Below are 16824 nucleotides of genomic sequence, written 5' to 3' on the forward strand. Positions count from 1 at the left end.
CAACATTTTCTCGTCATTTTTTCAACTCTCCAGCATGCAATAGTAATTGATCCGAAACCCAAATACAGAGATCCGTTGTATTTATTGTCCCCCCCCCCCCCCCCCCCCCCCCCCCACCCTTTACACTTACATTAACTGTCTCATCTTACTCATCATCCACCCCTTCTTTTGCAAACTAGTCCTCTCTTTCATTTGCAGGCTGAAATTGAGGACCAAATTTTGGAGGAAGGTCCCTAATTTCAGCAATAATATCTGCTAACTTCCATGGGCCTCTAGTTTTTTTAGTGGCCCAGTTCAAGACAATAGCTTAATCACCTTCAATTATTAGGGTCCGAAACTAGGATTCACCAAGTCTGCCACATTTCTCTTTAAAAAAATTATTATTTCTCTCCTTCCGTATATCCCAAATTAGAGCAAACGGTAGTAATTTCCACTAAGTCTGCCACATTTTGCCCAAAGGCCGAATATGACAACTTTCTTAATAGATCCTTGAAACACCCATGATAGTCCAAAGCCTTTAATAGTATTCTGCAAAGTCTATACGAGAAGGGCCACAGGATTAGTAAGTGATCTAAAGTATCCTCATTCTCCTTGCAAAGCATGCACGGGCTCACGATCTGAAATTTTCTCCTTTTGAGATGTTCACATGTGTTAATCTTATTCTTCATCAACGTCCAAGCAAAAACCACAACACTTGACGGGGCAATGGATTTCCAAACTCTTGCACTGCAGGATCCTTCCTAACCTTCGAGTTTAACCTGTAGAAAAAAGTTCGATAAGAAAAAGCACCTTGAACACACGATGTCTCTACAGTCAGGTATGGTAGAAGAACAATAAAATGAGGAAATAAGACCAAGCAAGGAAGACAAACTAACCTTCTCACAGTATTTAAGGTTCCGCCTAAGCCTAATGTCCCAGGTAAAGCTCCCAAGCTCCCACCCTCCCCCTCATAGAACTTCTCTCAATTAAAAACTCTCTTGGGGCCTCACATGGGAACAGCTTCAAGAGAGCTTTCTTCCTTTTCCATGTTATTTTTTAGACAGTTCAATGTAGCATGGATTTCTACTGTTCGTGGCGATGATGAATCCCCTGAGAAGAACACATCAACCCTATCTTTCACCTCAATCCAACTGCATCCGGGGCTCTTTTTTAATCCCCTTTCTTTCATCAAAGCCCTCAATTTTGCTACCTTGTCCCACAGTTCACCTTCCCCATAAAGATTTAACAAGTGAACATAATTGCTACTTCTCTCTGGCTCTAGCTTTAGTAGCCGGCCAGCAGCTATTTCTCCGAGCTCTATCCGGTTTTGAGCTCTACAAGCACATAGCAAGCACAACCAAACACTCTCGTCAGGTTCGATTGGCATGCTTTGGATGAAGTCGTAAGCTTCATTAAGGCACCCGGCACGCCCCCAGAGGTCTACCATATTTGCATAGTGCTCCATTTGTGGTACAATGCCATAGTCTCTGCTCATAGAATGGAAAAAACCAACACCCTCTACCAGAAACCCTGAATGAGTGCAAGATGAGATCAAGGCAAGGAATGTGACTTCATCGGGCATTAACCCCGATCTTTGCATTTCTTTGAACAGTTTGATTGCTTCTAGGCAATCTCCATGAGATCCGTACCCAGCAATTATCGAATTCCAAGCCACAACATTTCTCTGCGACATCCTTTGAAAAATGCAGCGTGCATATTTTAAGCAGCCACATTTGATATACATATGGATTAGTGCATTCTCTACATGAAAATCAGATTGAACCTTATGTCTCATCAGGAAACCATGTATCATCTTTCCCTTTAGCAATGCCGCTAACGAGGAGATTGCAACTAGAACACTTGTTATGGAAACAGAGTCAGGAATCAAACCATGTTCAAGAATTTGAGCGAAAAGAGTAATGGTCATGTCGGATTGACCACTCCGACAGTAGCTGGAGATTAATGAATTCCATGCTACCAAATTCTTATGCGACATACCGGAAAACACGCCTCTTGCCAACTCAGGCAAGCCGCATTTTGCGTACATATCTATCAAAGCGCAACCTACAAACACATCTGATCCTGTGCCATTCTTGATAACAAGTCCATGGATTTGACAACCCAATTGCACATTTTCTAAACTTGCAAAGGCATTGATCACACTTGCCGCAATTTCGGAATCTGGTTTCAGTCCTTCGAGCTCCATTGCTTTGAACAAATCCAAAGCCTCCTCAATTTTCCTCTTTTGGCAAAGTCCCATGATCATGGAGCCCCAGGCAACCAAATCTCTTTCCTTAATTGTATTAAAAACTGAATTAGCTTCCTCAATTCTTCCATATTTAGCATACATTGTAAGCAGGGCACTCTGCACAGCCATGTTAGTCGAGGCTGCCGGACATTTCACCAATTCCCCGTGAACTCTCCTCCCAAAATCAAATAAACCAGTAATACTACATGCAGATAAAATATTTGAAATTGTGAAAGAATCAGGTCTTAATCCACTTAATCTCATACGATTATAAATCTCAAAGGCTTCTCCAACGTAATCATTTCCAACATAAGCTGAAATCATAGCATTCCATAACTCAATTCCTCCACTAGACACACTATCAAACAGTTTGTATGCATCTTCAACTACCATACACTTTCCATACATTGTCAATAGAGAAGTACAAACATAAGGATCATCCACAAAGCCCATCTTTATTACATTGCAATGAACCACCTTCCCAAAAATTAGAGCCTCTCCATACGAACAAGCTGTTAAAACACTCGAAAACGTTGAAGACCCAACTTCACAACAGTCATTCTTCATGCATTTGAACAGTTCCAAGCTTTCCTCCCACAGCTCATTTTGACAATACCCCCCAATCATAGCATTCCAAGCAAAGCTGTTTCTCTCAACCAATTTGTCAAACACTTTGCGGGCATCAAAAGGCCTCCTACATTTCGAATACATACCTATCAATGCAGTACCCAAGTAAGGGTCATGATCCAAAGCATTCCTAACAACAAAACCATGAACTTGCTTCCCATGCTCTACAACTAAATAATCCCTACAAATCCCAAGAATTATACTAAGAGAGTACTCGTCTGGTCTGACGCCTAAAATTTGCATCCGACGAAACGACAAAAGGCCCTCAGCTTTATAATCATAGCGAAAATAGCCATCAATCATGGAATTCCAAAGAGTGACATCTTTTAATGAACACTCATTCTCAGACATTTTCACAAACACCTGGGTGGCATCACCAATTGAACCTGTTTTAAAGTACATGTTTATCAAAGCACTTGCTATGTGAGAATCGGATTGAAGACCCATTTGAATGATCGAGCCATGGATCTTCTTTCCGAGATTCAGATCAAACAGGGAAGCACAGTTTTTGAGAAGGGAAGGGATGGAAAATTTGTCGGGTTTTAGGGAGGAAAGCATTAATGTTACACGGAATAACAGTCATAGAACTTCTTGATGAATAAAAAGAGAATAGTTGTAGAGGTGATTTGCGTCCACTGAAGCGCACCCCCTGTAGGATAATTCGCACCCATTTAAATTGAATTCATGCGCCAGACATGAACGCCAGAACGTTTTTTCACGTTAAGGGGCGCGAATTATCCAAAAAAAGGGTGCGAATTTATAATTGCCCTTTTTATATATGAAAACATGCCCTTCGGATGATTTTTGGAGATTGTATGAGGATGAAGATCTTCAATTTAGAACTTATAAATTCTTGAATACACGATCCAGCATTGTAAAATCCTGGATTTTAGAAGCTTAAAACTAGATTTTCTAAGACAAATTCTGTAGTTTAGATTTTCGGGTTTTAGCTTATAAAATCTTGAAAATGTACTACAATATCCAGGTCTTAACTTATAAAATCCAGGTTTTAGCTTGTCAAATCCACGATTTTACAATCCTGGCCACTTAGATTGTAGGTATCGGGTCCTACAACCTTATAAGTTGAGAGTAACGTCTTGATATCCACTCTTTCTTAATGATCTTGTACAAAGAAATTTTTGATCTACTAAATTTGATTGAGATCCTCATTTCCCAAATTTTCCAAGCTGGATTGTAGTAAAACCAAAATTTTAAGACGCCCTGGATTGATTCCCCATAGATGTGAGGACTATGTGAGCCATTTAATGTAAAAATCAGAGTACATTAATTTTAGGGCAGTGATAAATCGACTCCCCATGTGTCTATCTCTCTCCTCTTTCTCTCTCTAACCTAGAGGAGAGAGAAAGACACATGGGGAGTCGATTTATCACTCCCCTAATTTTATACTACGCAGTTCATATTTAACAGTGGTTCATGTGAATGAGATTGCTAAACTTTGTAACCATAGAATGATCAGACACTGATTAAGATGTGTATTGATCTCTATAATTCGTTATTAGGAATTTGTTAAGGGCAATGATATTTTCACCACCCTGCATTGCACATGCGCTCCCCTTATAAGGTGATTTGAGGTGAATAGTGTGCAACTGTAACTCTTTTTGACGTTAAACTTAATCATGATACTAAGTTGGTATTCATATTAATTTTCGGCAACCACAATAGATAATCCAATCTAAAAAAGTTTCCAAGGTTTCTGGTCATATAATTAGGCCGTACTTGGCAACCACAATTTTTTAGAGTTGCTAGCGTCCATCGCAGAAGGCAATTCGCGGAGCATCTGTTGCTTGAGGTAGCAACCACATATGCTCAGATTTTATCTTACTCATTTAATTCATCTGAGGTGGCTGCTTCCTCATGCAACAGACACTGTGAAATGCCTTCTACGATGGACTCTAGCAAATCCCTAAATTTTTTATCATGATATATTAATTTCTCCAAGTGGTGAGAGAGGGGTAGGGCGAGTGGAGGGAAGAGAGACTTGACAGGGCACGGATAAGTAGTGGGTGAAGTGGCTAAAAAATATGGAAAAACTCGATCGCTCATATTTTGGGTGGAGTTTTTTGTTTCCCTGTTTTTCTACTTTTCTTACCCTCTCCACGCTCATTCTCTTGCATCTATTACCCTCCCACGCTCCCTCACCATTTGAGCTAATATTTGTGTGTGTGTGTGTAGGGGGGGGGATCACGGTAGGCAAACATGCCGTTTTAATGATTGCCCAAGTGTGAGAATGTAAGAACTTTTGTATTATAGGCTTTCCATTGGTTACATATATTTAGTTAGGCCTGTGAGTAAAACTGATGTAAAGCGGAAATGTCTAAAGCCATCAATTTATCCTTGATTCACAGATTATAAATAAGAATATTGTGGGTTTATGATCTTGGTTTGGAATCTAATGGCTATTGTTCTATGGTTTTGCTCGCCCACAATATTGATCCTTAAAAAAGGGAAATATTATATTCATCCCCTTTTCTTCCCCGGGCCACACCTTTGTTACCCAATAATTATGAAGATTGCCACTAATCTTTGATTAATTTTCAATTAAGCTCTAATGAGTGTTTATATAGAACACTCAAATGGTACGGTAAATATAAAAAATTAAAGATAATGATTGAAAGAATTCATCCTAATTTAGTTCAGTTACCTAATATAACTTTTACCTACGGAATCTAACATTACCTAAACCCAATGAAAGGTAGTGATTATGAGGGTGTATTGGTGCACCTTAGACATGAGCTATCACGCGCCCACAAGATACAGATGATTAGTATAGGTACTGTTAGACCGAAAATCGGTAACAGGTACGACAGTGGCGTAAGAGCTGAGCTGGAAGACCAGAGGAGCTGACTCCTACGGGACCGGAGTGAAGGGGGGAGCGAAGTGGCTGAGTCCTGCTGTGAGGGCTAAGTTCTGCACAAGGCAAGCGAGGTCAGAAGACCAACCCGGGTTTTACTCCGGACAGGCCCTTCGACACTCAAGTCAGTATGAGCAGGAGTGCAGAGCTAGTCTTAAGAGTTTTGGGTGGAGAGAGGGTTTTTCGTATTACCTGTTGGTTTAAGCTTTGAACCCTTTTTTATAGGGGAAAACCTGGTGAGGTGTCCAGGACAGGTGTCCTGGACAGATGGCGGCCTGTGAGAGGCTGGAGTTCACCTACTCCAGGACAGGTGGTGACCTGTAAGAGGCTGGAGCTCACCTACTCCAGGACAGGTGGCGGCCTGTAAGAGGCTGGAGTTCACCTACTCCAGGACAGGTGGCGGCCTATAAGAGGCTGGAGCTTACCTACTCTGGGACAGGTGGCGGCCTGTAAGAGGCTGGAGCTTTTCACCCCATCAGTTGCCCCCCAGTTTTCCAAGTCATTGAGTGACTTGGGAAAGTGTGGTTGATCGATTATCTGGACGGGCAGGTGCCGGAATTAAGTCCGGAAATCCAGTCCGGAGTCCGGCGGGAGTTGAGTCCGGAGTCCGGCTGGAGTTGAGTCCGGAGGTCCAGTCCGGAGTCCGGCTGGAGTTGAGTCCGGAGGTCCAGTCCGGAGTCCGGCTGGAATTGAGTCCGGAGGTCCAGTCCGGAGTCCGGCTGGAATTGAGTCCGGAGGTCCAGTCCGGAGTCCGGCTGGAGTTGAGTCCGGAGGTCCAGTCCGGAGTCCGGCTGGAGTCGAGTCCGGAGGTCCAGTCCGGAGTCCGGCTGGAGTCGAGTCCGGAGGTCCAGTCCGGAGTCCGGCTGGAGTTGAGTCCGGCTTCAACCGGACTGGTTTTTGTCGTTTTGCAGAATGCGTTGTATCCAGTCCGGCTTGGGCCGGACTGGTTTTTGTCGTTTTGTAGAAACGCGTTATATCCAGTCCGGCCCAAGCCGGACTGGTTTTTGTCGTCTTGCGTCCAGTCCGGCTTGGGCCGGACTGGTTTTTGTCGTCTTGCGTTCAGTCCGGCTTGGGCCGGACTGGTTTTTGTCGTTTTGTAGAAACGCGTTATATCCAGTCCGGCTTGGGCCGGACTGGTTTTTGTCGTCTTGCGTCCAGTCCGGCTTGGGCCAGACTGGTTTTTGTCGTTTTGTAGAAACGCGTTATATCCAGTCCGGAGTGTTTTGGAGGTGGAGGTACGCGTATTCGTACGCGCGTGCTCAATCACATTTTTGTTCTGGGAGAATGTGTCCGTCATTAATAAGGGACACGTGGCGTCATTTGAGTACCCTCGAGATGCGTGCTTCGCATTTAATGCCCCACCGCCTTTGAAAAGTTATAAAAGGAGGTTTTTACCTCTCATTTTTCACTTTTCACCTTTTATCTGCTCCTCTTCTCTTGCTCTGCGAGTTCGGCTTCGCAGTTCGTGTTTGGAGTTTGCGCTTGGATCTTTAGGAGCTCTCTACTTTTCCTGGTATTTTTCTCAGTCTTTCTTTTTACTACATGTCTGATAGTAGTTCAAGTTTCGAGTCCGGTTCTGAGTCTTCCACCAGTAGTAGCTCAGAACTGAGGCCGCTTCAGGAGCCTGTAATGGCTAGTCCGGCCGCTAGAGTAGATATTATAGACAGCGATGACGGCGGGGACAATGACGAAGTTAGACCTGAACGCTACCCCACTCCCGACTGATAGTCTCCACCGAGTAGGGGGGTGGGGGTAGTGATGTTGCTGAAGCGTCGACAACGTTTCTCCCTGGTCGGGCCGTGGAGGTCATCGCTAGAGCACGGATGGAGGCCATTCCTAAGTATAACATGCGGGCTTTAATTGAGGAAAATCACCTCACCGAGTCTATGCTGGGGGACATTAGAGATAAATATTGTGTGCCCCCAAGATTTGAGCTGAGGGCGGCTATAGAGGGAGATAGGGCCTGTAACGAGAGTCAGGACCTCTATATCTATGAGGAGTCGTTGAGAGCAGGACTTTGATTCCCTTTGCACCCGTTCTTTACAGCGGTGCTCCGATACTACGGACTGGGCCCAGCCCAGGTTGCTCCGAACTCATGGAGGTTACTGACTGGGTTTTTGTACCTTGTCCACGGCCGGCTAGAGAGGAGCGTGACCTTGCCGCTATTCCGCGCTTGTGCACATCTGAAGAGACACAAGGAGGGGGGCTGAATTTATATTAGCCAGTGCCCTGATTTGAAAATAATTACCGGCATACCTTCGTCGATACATACGTGGAAGAATAGGTTCTTCTACGTCGAGGATAAGGGAGCCAGTGAGGCCTGGCCGGTCCCTTTAGTGTGGGACACTCCGGATACCACCGGACTGAGTCGCAAACCGCTTCTTGAGGGTGAAGATGCGAGGACATTCGCCTTGATGCGGAAGGAGGTTGAACGAACAGGCATCATCCACTGTTCGGACTTTTCAGGAGAAAATATCTTGGTCGGACTTGGTATAAGTACCACGACTCCGGCACGTATGTAGCTAGACTTGTCTCAAAATCTGCTGATTTTTGTTTATTTGTTTCTGACTGTTTGCTTACTTGCAGAAATGAAGAAACAATCAACAGTCGAGAAGATAAGGCAAGGAGCCCAGCCCAGGGTGCAGGAAGGGGCTCAACAGGCAATTCAAGAGCGCCAAAAGAGAAAGGCGTCTGAGCTGGCGAGCCCGGCACCGTCACGAGACACTGCGCCACACCCGGCTCAGAAGGCAAAAACCACAGTGAAGCTAGTGGGCCCCTTTGCTCAAGGAGGTGGTTCCTCTAAATCTGGTGGCACATCCACTGGAACTGGGGCTGGAGCCCGTCCTCCTGTGAGGTCGAGTGACAACATTTTTCTGCCCAATTGTGCCATTCAGAAGGACGATACCGGGCTGGGCGAGAGTCGAGTAGCGGCTGAGATCGTGAGCAAATGTCTCCTTGGAAAGGACAAGCAACAGGTCATCCACGAGCCGCCGGCTACTGACGAGGAGGCGGTGTTCTCTTCACTCTATCAGGTAATGAATTTGTTTACTTTCTGTCCGTCTTTTGCTTTCTTCCTATACTGATGCTTGTTTCTCTGTAGATTGGAATATACTACAACGATCTCAAGGAGAAGAGCCAGAAGTTCTCCGAAGCCATCACCAAATCCGAAGAGGTGAACGGAAAGCTGGCCACTGAGGTCAAGGAGCTCCAAACGAGTATCGGACGGGTGGAGGCTGAGAAGAAGTTACTGGCGGAGGATTTGGCCTTCGAAAGGCAGAAGTTGGACAAGGCTGCCGAGGCCATGGACGCCCAGAGGAGGAGGGCCAAAGAGAGGCAGGAAGTGGCAGTAAAGGGGGCCGTCGAGGCGAAAGAGGCCGAACTCTTCAGCCTGTCGAGTGAGGCTTATAGTCTTGGGTATTACGACTGCCTCCAGGAACTCCAGGCGTGCAACCCGAACTTGGTGATGGCTAATCTGACTCTTCCTTCCAGGCCGACGATTGTTGACGAGGAGCCAGAGGCCCCTGCCGATACTGCTGCTGATACCGCTGTTGACACTGCCACCATCCCAGATGCCTCTTAGTATTTCTTTCTCCTTTTTGTAGTGGTCTTTGAGACCCTAGGATCTCTTGTTTGTTCTGTTGTTTTTCTTTCTTTTTTTGACGGCCTTTAAGGCCAACTCTGTAATGGTCCTCGAGGCCCTACATTTTGATGAATGAAATTATATTTGTCCATATTTGTTTCTCCTGCCTCTGATAAGCTTTAGCTGAGTAACTTATCCGGCTTGCCCCCTAGTTTTAATAACCTGGGATTTAGGCGGTGGAGTGCACCCATGTTTCCTAAGCTGGGTTTCCAGAGAGTACCCAAGTTTACGAACTGGGTTTCCAGAGAGTACCCAAGTTTTGCGAACTGGGTTTCCAGAGAGTACCCAAGTTTTGTGAACTGGGTTTTCAGAGAGTGCCCAAGTTTTATGAACTGGGTTTCCAGAGAGTACCCAAGTTTTGTGAACTGGGTTTCCAGAGAGTACCCAAGTTTACGAACTGGGTTTCCAGAGAGTACCCAAGTTTACGAACTGGGTTTCCAGAGAGTACCCAAGTTTTGTGAACTGGGTTTCCAGATATAAGTGATAAGAGAAAGTCTAGATCTGCAAAAAGGATCATTTATTCATATTAATGTAAACGTAATTTTACAAAATCACCTGTCAAGCCGGGCGACGTGTCTACTGATAATATTTCCTAAGGTTTTTGGCATTCCATGCGTGGAGTAACAAACGCTCCTCCAATGTCTCTAGCTTGTAGCTTTCTGGGCGGATGACTTCTTTCACTCGATATGGCCCCTCCCAAGTCGGGGAAAGTTTCCCGATTTTAGTTGGTTGGGATACTGCTGCCCTCCTCAGGACTAAATCTCCTGTTCGGAATTCTCTGGGGCGTATCTTGGAGTCATGATAGTTGGATACTTTCTGTTTGTAAGCGGCGACTCGGATTCAAGATTCTTCCCGGATCTCTTCTAGTAAGTCGAGATTGGCGCGGAGCCCTTCACTATTAAGCTGCTCGTTGAAGCTGGTGACTATGGGAGACGGAGTGCCTATGTCAACCGGTATCACAGCCTCTGTTCCGAAGGAGAGGTTGAATGGCGATTCACAAGTTGGCGTACGAGGAGTAGTACGGTACGCCCATAGAACGTGATAGAGCTCCTCTGCCCATCGACCAGCTTTTTCATCCAGTCTTTTCTTTATCCCCTGAAGCAGGATTCTATTAGTCACTTCCGTTTGCCCATTGGTCTGGGGGTGAGCTACTGAAGTGAACCTCTGTTCAATCTTTAGGTCAGAGCAGAACTTCCGAAAGTTCCGACAGTCGAACTGTTTGCCGTTGTCCGTTATCAAGGCACGGGGAATCCCAAATCGGCAAACTACTGATTTCCAGAAGAAGTTCTGCACATTTTGCTCTGTGATCTGCGCTAGAGGTTCTGCCTCCACCCACTTAGTGAAATAGTCGATCGCCACTACCATGAACGTGCGCTTTCCAGAGGCCGGTGGGAAAGGGCCTAGGATGTCCATCCCCCATACTGCAAAGGGGAGTGGACTGATAATTGGAGCCATTGCTACGGCAGGCTGGTGGATGGTGGGAGAGAATTTCTGACACCTCTCACACCTTTTAACCAGACCCAGCGCGTCCTGCCTTATAGTGGGCCAATACAGACCTCTGAGCAGCACTTTTATTGCCAGGGCTTTGCCCCCCAGATGCTCTCAACAGATCCCTTCATGCGTCTCTTGTAGTGCATACGCGACGTCGCCCGGCCTGAGGCACTTTAAGTATGGGAGAGTATGAGATCTCTTATACAAGATGTCACTGCTGAGGGAGAATCGGGCAGCTCTCTGTATCACCTTGCGGGCTTCCTTTTTATCCTCAGGGAGTTTACCATCGCGCAGATAATTGATGATCTCGTCCATCCAGCACGGCTCATTCCCGACCTACATTATTTTCGCGGCTTCACTCTCTATACTCAATCTCTGTAGAAACTCCATACATATGCTTCCAAGAGCAGTGTACCCGGAGGCGGCTAGTTTCGACAGCACATCCGCCTTGGCATTTTATGTTCTGGGGATTCTGATGACCTCAAAACTTTTGAACTTGCTGGCGAGTAGGCGGACCTTGGCGAGGTACTTGATCATACGCTCGTCTCGAGCTTCGTATACTCCCTGAATCTGGTTTGCGACTAGCTGGGAATCGCAGTATGCTTTTAAGTCCCGTGCGCCGGTTTGGATTGCGAGGCTCATTCCGGCGAGGAGAGCTTCATATTCTGCCTCGTTGTTGAATGTGAGGAATCCAAACCTCAGGGCGTAATCTGCAGTGAAGTCGTCAGGCCCAGTGAGGACGAGGCCGGCTCCACAGCCACTCTTATTCGAAGACCCGTCGACATGTACTTCCCAGATTAGTGAGCTGGCTATGGAGTCCTGCTCGGCTGGCAGATGAACGATTTCTGTTTCAGCTCCCTCCGCTATACATTCTTTAGGAGCTGATTTTTCCACCACTGGGAGCTGCACAGCTTCAGAATCGACGAACTGCTGGGGGATGGTGCACTCGGCCACGAAGTCGGCCAGTACTTGAGCCTTGATGGCTGGCCTAGGTGCGTACTGGATATCGAACTCGCTTAGCTCCACGGCCCACTTCACCAGTCGCCCGGGGATATCTGGTCGATGTAGTACTTGCCGGAGTGGCTGATCAGTCAGGACTTTTATGGTGTGGGCTTGAAAGTACGGCCTTAACTTCCTGGCCGTCATTACCAGCGCGTAAGCCAATTTCTAGACCCACTGGTACCTTGTTTCTGCGTCGTGAAGAACCTTGCTGACATAATAAATAGGTTTTTGTTGTCGGTGCTCTTCGCGGACAAGGACAGCTGCCAGAGCTGTGGAGCTAATGGAGAGATATAAAAATAGCTCCTCACCCGGCTCCGGCTTTGTTAGTAGTGGTGGGGAGGACAAGTACTTCTTCAACTCCTCGAATGCGGTCTGGCATTCCTCCGTCCAGGGCGTAGTCTTGAGTCCTCTGACTGTGCTGAAGAAAGGCAGGCACCTCTCCGCGGACTTGGAGATAAAGCGCCCCAGTGCGGCTATCATTCCCGTGAGCCGCTCGACTTCTCTGATAGTTTTTGGGGCAGTGAGCTCCATCACAGCTTTGATCTTCTCTGGATTCGCTTCTATCCCTCGTTGGCTTACCATGAACCCCAAAAATTTTCCTGAGCTGACTCCGAAAGTGCACTTGGTAAAGTGCACTTGGTGGGGTTAAGCTTCATGCTGTGCTTTTTCAGCACCTGAAATGTTTCTCTGAGATCAGATACATGATCCTGCGCACTGCGACTTTTGACCAGCATGTCGTCCACATAGACTTCCATGTTGCGGCCGATCTGGTGCTGAAAGAGTCTGTTCACCAGCCTTTGGTAAGTAGCTCCGGCGTTTTTTAGGCCGAAGGGCATAACACGGTAACAATAAGTCCCTTGATCTGTGACGAATGAGGTCTTTGGTATATCTGATTCGTACATTCTGATCTGGTTGTATCCGGAGAAGGCGTCCATGAAGCTCAACAATTCGTGACCCGCAGTGGCGTCGATAAGTTGATCGATCTTTGGGAGCGGATAGCTGTCCTTGGGGCAGGCTTTGTTTAGATCGGTGAAGTCGACGCAGGTCCTCCATTTTCCGTTAGTCTTCTTGACTAGGACTACGTTTGCCAACCAGTCCGGGTATCGAATCTCTCGGATGAAGTCAGCTTTCAGAAGCCTCTCCACTTCTTCTTTTATTGCCTGTCGCCTTTCAAAAGCGAAATGCCTTCTCTTCTGCTTAACCGGTCTACAAGTTGAATCAACACCAAGTCTTTGCGTGCTGATCTCTGGGTCAATGCCGGGCATATCAGCAGGAACCCATGCAAAGACATCTGCATTGTCTTGGAGAAACTCGGTGAGCTGGTGCTGAATGCTACCGCTGAGAGAGGAACCGATCAGGGCGACCTTTTCCTTATCTCCTGGGCACAGCGGAATGGAGATGAGGTCTTCGTGGGTTGAGTCCCCCTGAGCTCGTCCCTTACATCGAGTAGTTCGATGGGTAGTGATTCCACCGCGTTTTTGCCTTTAAGTGCCATCGCATAGCACTCCCTGGACTGAGGTTGATCCCCTCGAACTTCCCCCACGCCATTGGGCGTTATGAACTTCATCTTTTGGTGGTAGGCCGAAGTCACTGCACGAATTTGGTTCTGGGGTTGGCCAGGACGTCCTAGGATAGCATTATAGACTGAAGTGGCCCTTACTACTAGAAAATTGATCATGGCGAACGCCTGACAGGGTGGGTCTCCGACAAGGACTGGGAGCTCGATCTGCTCCACTACTTTCACGACCTCTCCGGAGAAGCCAAAAAGGTCTGAGTTCGCTGGCTTCAGGCGGTCGTCGCCTATCATCATTTTCTCGAAGGCATGATAGTACAAGATGTCCGCCGAGCTCCCATTGTCCACGAGGATTTTCTTTACTTCCCAGTTAGCGACGAGCATGGTTAAAACCAGTGCATCGTCATGAGGCAGTATCAGATCGTCCAGGTTTGCATCGGAGAAAGAGATCTCATTCTCTGTTCTTGTCTTCTTGTTGGTTGTGTGCACGGCGTTGATCCGTCGTGCATACGCCTTGTGAGCAGCGGAGGACGTGCCCCCAACAGCAGGTCCACCCATGATTGTACCAATGACCCCCCTTGGCCGAGTCCGTGGTGCCTCTGGCTGTGTGCTGGCCGGCGGAGGGGTTTTATTCCGAGCAGGGGGCGGTTGTGATCTTCGAGGGCTGCGGCCTTGGGGGCTCTTTTCTCTCCACTCTTGCTTGCGGCCGTCAGTTCGGATATACTTTTTCAAATAACCCCGGCCGATCAGCTGTTCAATTTCCTCTTTGAGCTGCCAACACTCATCCGTGTCGTGACCGTGGTCCTTATGGAACCGACAATATTTTGATGGATCTCTCCTGTTTCCTTTGGAGATCATTCTAGCAGGCCACTTCACGAATTCCTCTTCGCTGATCGCAGCCAATATATGTTTTCTGGAGGTGTTGAGAGGTGTGAAGTTCTCTTCTCTTCTTTGCGGAAGTGGAGACTTCTCTCTTCTTGGAGGTTTATCCTCCCTGCGCTGCTTGGTGGGGTTTTTCTCTTCAGAGGTTATCCTCCAATTTGAGTTAAGAGCTGCCAGTGTTTCTTCCACTGTTATGTACTCCTCTGCCCCGGCCATGAGGTCTGCCAGTGAGTGCGGGTTTTGTCGAGCTACAGTCCGACGGAAATCATTAGACCTGGCACCCGCGAGGAGCGCATTCATAGCTGCTGAGGGATCTAGGTTTGGCACTTGGAGTGCCTCCCTGTTGAAGCGGCGGACGAATACTTTCAGGGGCTCATTGTCGTCCTGTCGCAAGGCCATCAGGGATGTTGTCGTTTTCCTCGGCCTGCGGCTACTCATGAAGTGGCGGACCAGATCCTCTCCAAAGTCATCAAAATTGCTGATGGAGTTCGGTTTGATCCTGGAGTACCAGTCTCTCGCCGCGCCAGTTAGCGTCGTTGGGAACGCTCTGCAAATGAAACCGTCGGAGGAGCCGTGGATGAGCATCATTGTTCTGAATGTCTCCAAATGGTCTACGGGGTCGGTAGTCCCGTCGTACTGCGGGACGGCGGGCATTTTAAACCCTCTGGGTGCTGGAGCACCCAGGACATCATCAGTGAACGACGTTCTGCTTGAGAACGCCCTGGAGGCGGACCGGCCTTGATCCTTCGCCAGCTCCTTTATTCGGTGGTCCATTTCCTCCATTCTCTGTAAGAGCGGATCCGTTATATGTTCCACGGACCTGATTCTTCCCACAGATCGGCTCTCCGGACTCCTACGACGAGACCGGGACTTCACTGGCGGTGCACGATCTTTATGAGCTCGGCGCCTTTGTGCGGAGCGGGACCGTGACCTTTGACGGCGGTGATGCTCTACTTGAGCATGCCTCACTGTGGGGTGATGGACTTGTCTGGTGGAGTGGTGAGTTTGATCCTCTACATGGCGCGATGACTCTCCCCTGTGGATGTCTGGGCTTTCCTGGATGGATTGTGGAGCTTCTGGAAGAGGTTGGGGAGGTGTCTGAAGCAGTTGCTGGTACTGCCCAACGAGAGCTGTCATTTGTTGAAAAAGAGCTTGAACCTGCTCCGGAGTGGGCAGGGGATTCAGGTGTTCTGAGCTAGCAGGGCTCTGCTCGGCTGTAGCAGAAGCTGCTACCACCAGCGAGGCAATTCGCTCACTCCGGGTCCTGCGAGGTAGCACGGCTTGGTCAGTCCGTGCAGAGGGTATCCGCGCACTCTTGCGCCCGGCCATTTTTGTGAGATGTCTGAGAACAGCTTTTAGTTCTGCGGTCCACGGATGGCGCCAATCTGTTAGACCGAAAATCGGTAACAGGTACGACAGTGACGTAAGAGCTGAGCTGGAAGACCAGAGGAGCTGAGTCCTGCGGGACCGGAGTGAAGGGGGGAGCGAAGTGGCTGAGTCCTGCTGTGAGGGCTGAGTTCTGCACAAGGCAAGCGAGGTCAGAAGACCAACCCGGGTTTTACTCCGGACAGGCCCTTCGACACTCAAGTCAGTATGAGCAGGAGTGCAGAGCTAGTCTTAAGAGTTTTGGGTGGAGAGAGGGTTTTTCGTATTACCTGTTGATTTAAGCTTTGAACCCCTTTTTATAGGGGAAAACCTGGTGAGAAGGTGTCCTGGACAGATGGCGGCCTGTGAGAGGCTGGAGTTCACCTACTCCAGGACAGGTGGTGACCTGTAAGAGGCTGGAGCTCACCTACTCCAGGACAGGTGGCGGCTTGTAAGAGGCTGGAGTTCACCTACTCCAGGACAGGTGGCGGCCTATAAGAGGCTGGAGCTTACCTACTCTGGGACAGGTGGCGGCCTGTAAGAGGCTGGAGCTTTTCACCCCATCAGGTACAAATGATTCCCACCCACTAATTTTAACACTCTCACCCATGTCATTCTCTCTCTTTCCCATTGAGATTAGAATCTATTATCATTGAAGAACTACTTTTAATTGGATGCCCTATTTCCTTCCATGTAAGTTTGGCTTTAAGTATATACTTTCATCACTAATCAATGATCTGTTATTTTCATCACTAATCTATTATCATCACATCCATATGATAATTGCTTGCTATTGTTGCCAAAATGAGTCGTGTATTATTTTTCTTATGCAATATGTAGTATTTAAAATTAGCATTCCAAATTCCAATCAATTCATTCGTTCATCGCTTTGGGTTGTTAAAACTTCAGTCTCACCTATAAATTTATCTGTGACATCAATCAAACCCTTTTTACACCTGATCAAAGGACGCTAAGCCACTTCCTTCTCTTGTGGCTATGATTTCAGGTTCAGGAACCAAAAGATTTACGTGTGACTGCAAGTTCAAATAGCAAACAAAGCACCTATAGCTATTGTATAGAGTTCCATAAAAAGAAATTGTCACTGGAATACTGAAGGGCATGCGGTCTTGGTGCCAGAGGTAGTAAGAAAGGATTCAAAGAGTTCCCATTGGGGCTTGGAAGAGAAGCTAGGATTTATTTTTTCC

General features: G+C 47.4%; 1 protein-coding gene and 1 pseudogene across 2 annotated transcripts; both read right to left on the reverse strand.

Moving 5' to 3' along the window:
- Positions 1-129: 129 nt before the first annotated feature.
- Positions 130-3516, reverse strand: LOC143884774 (pentatricopeptide repeat-containing protein At2g40720 pseudogene; annotated as a pseudogene). Its single transcript, XR_013253068.1, has 2 exons — positions 876-3516; positions 130-758 (listed from the first exon to the last, which is right to left on the reverse strand). The product of XR_013253068.1 is annotated as a pentatricopeptide repeat-containing protein At2g40720 pseudogene (transcript).
- Positions 3517-13213: 9697 nt separating this feature from the next.
- On the reverse strand, positions 13214-13756 carry LOC143891671 (uncharacterized). The gene has a single exon (XM_077396216.1). The coding sequence runs from the start codon at positions 13754-13756 to the stop codon at positions 13214-13216; it is 543 nt and encodes a 180-aa protein (XP_077252331.1).
- Between the last annotated feature and the right edge of the window lie 3068 nt (positions 13757-16824).

Source organism: Tasmannia lanceolata, unplaced genomic scaffold (assembly GCF_043159265.1).
Source record: "Tasmannia lanceolata isolate RefF3 unplaced genomic scaffold, GAP_Taslan_0.1 ptg000002l, whole genome shotgun sequence".
Lineage (NCBI taxonomy): Eukaryota > Viridiplantae > Streptophyta > Magnoliopsida > Canellales > Winteraceae > Tasmannia > Tasmannia lanceolata.

Coding starts and splice junctions, on each gene's coding strand:
- LOC143891671 (XM_077396216.1), bottom strand. CDS start 13,756: ATGCTCGTCGCTAACTGGGAAGTAAAGAAAATCCTCGTGGACAATGGG.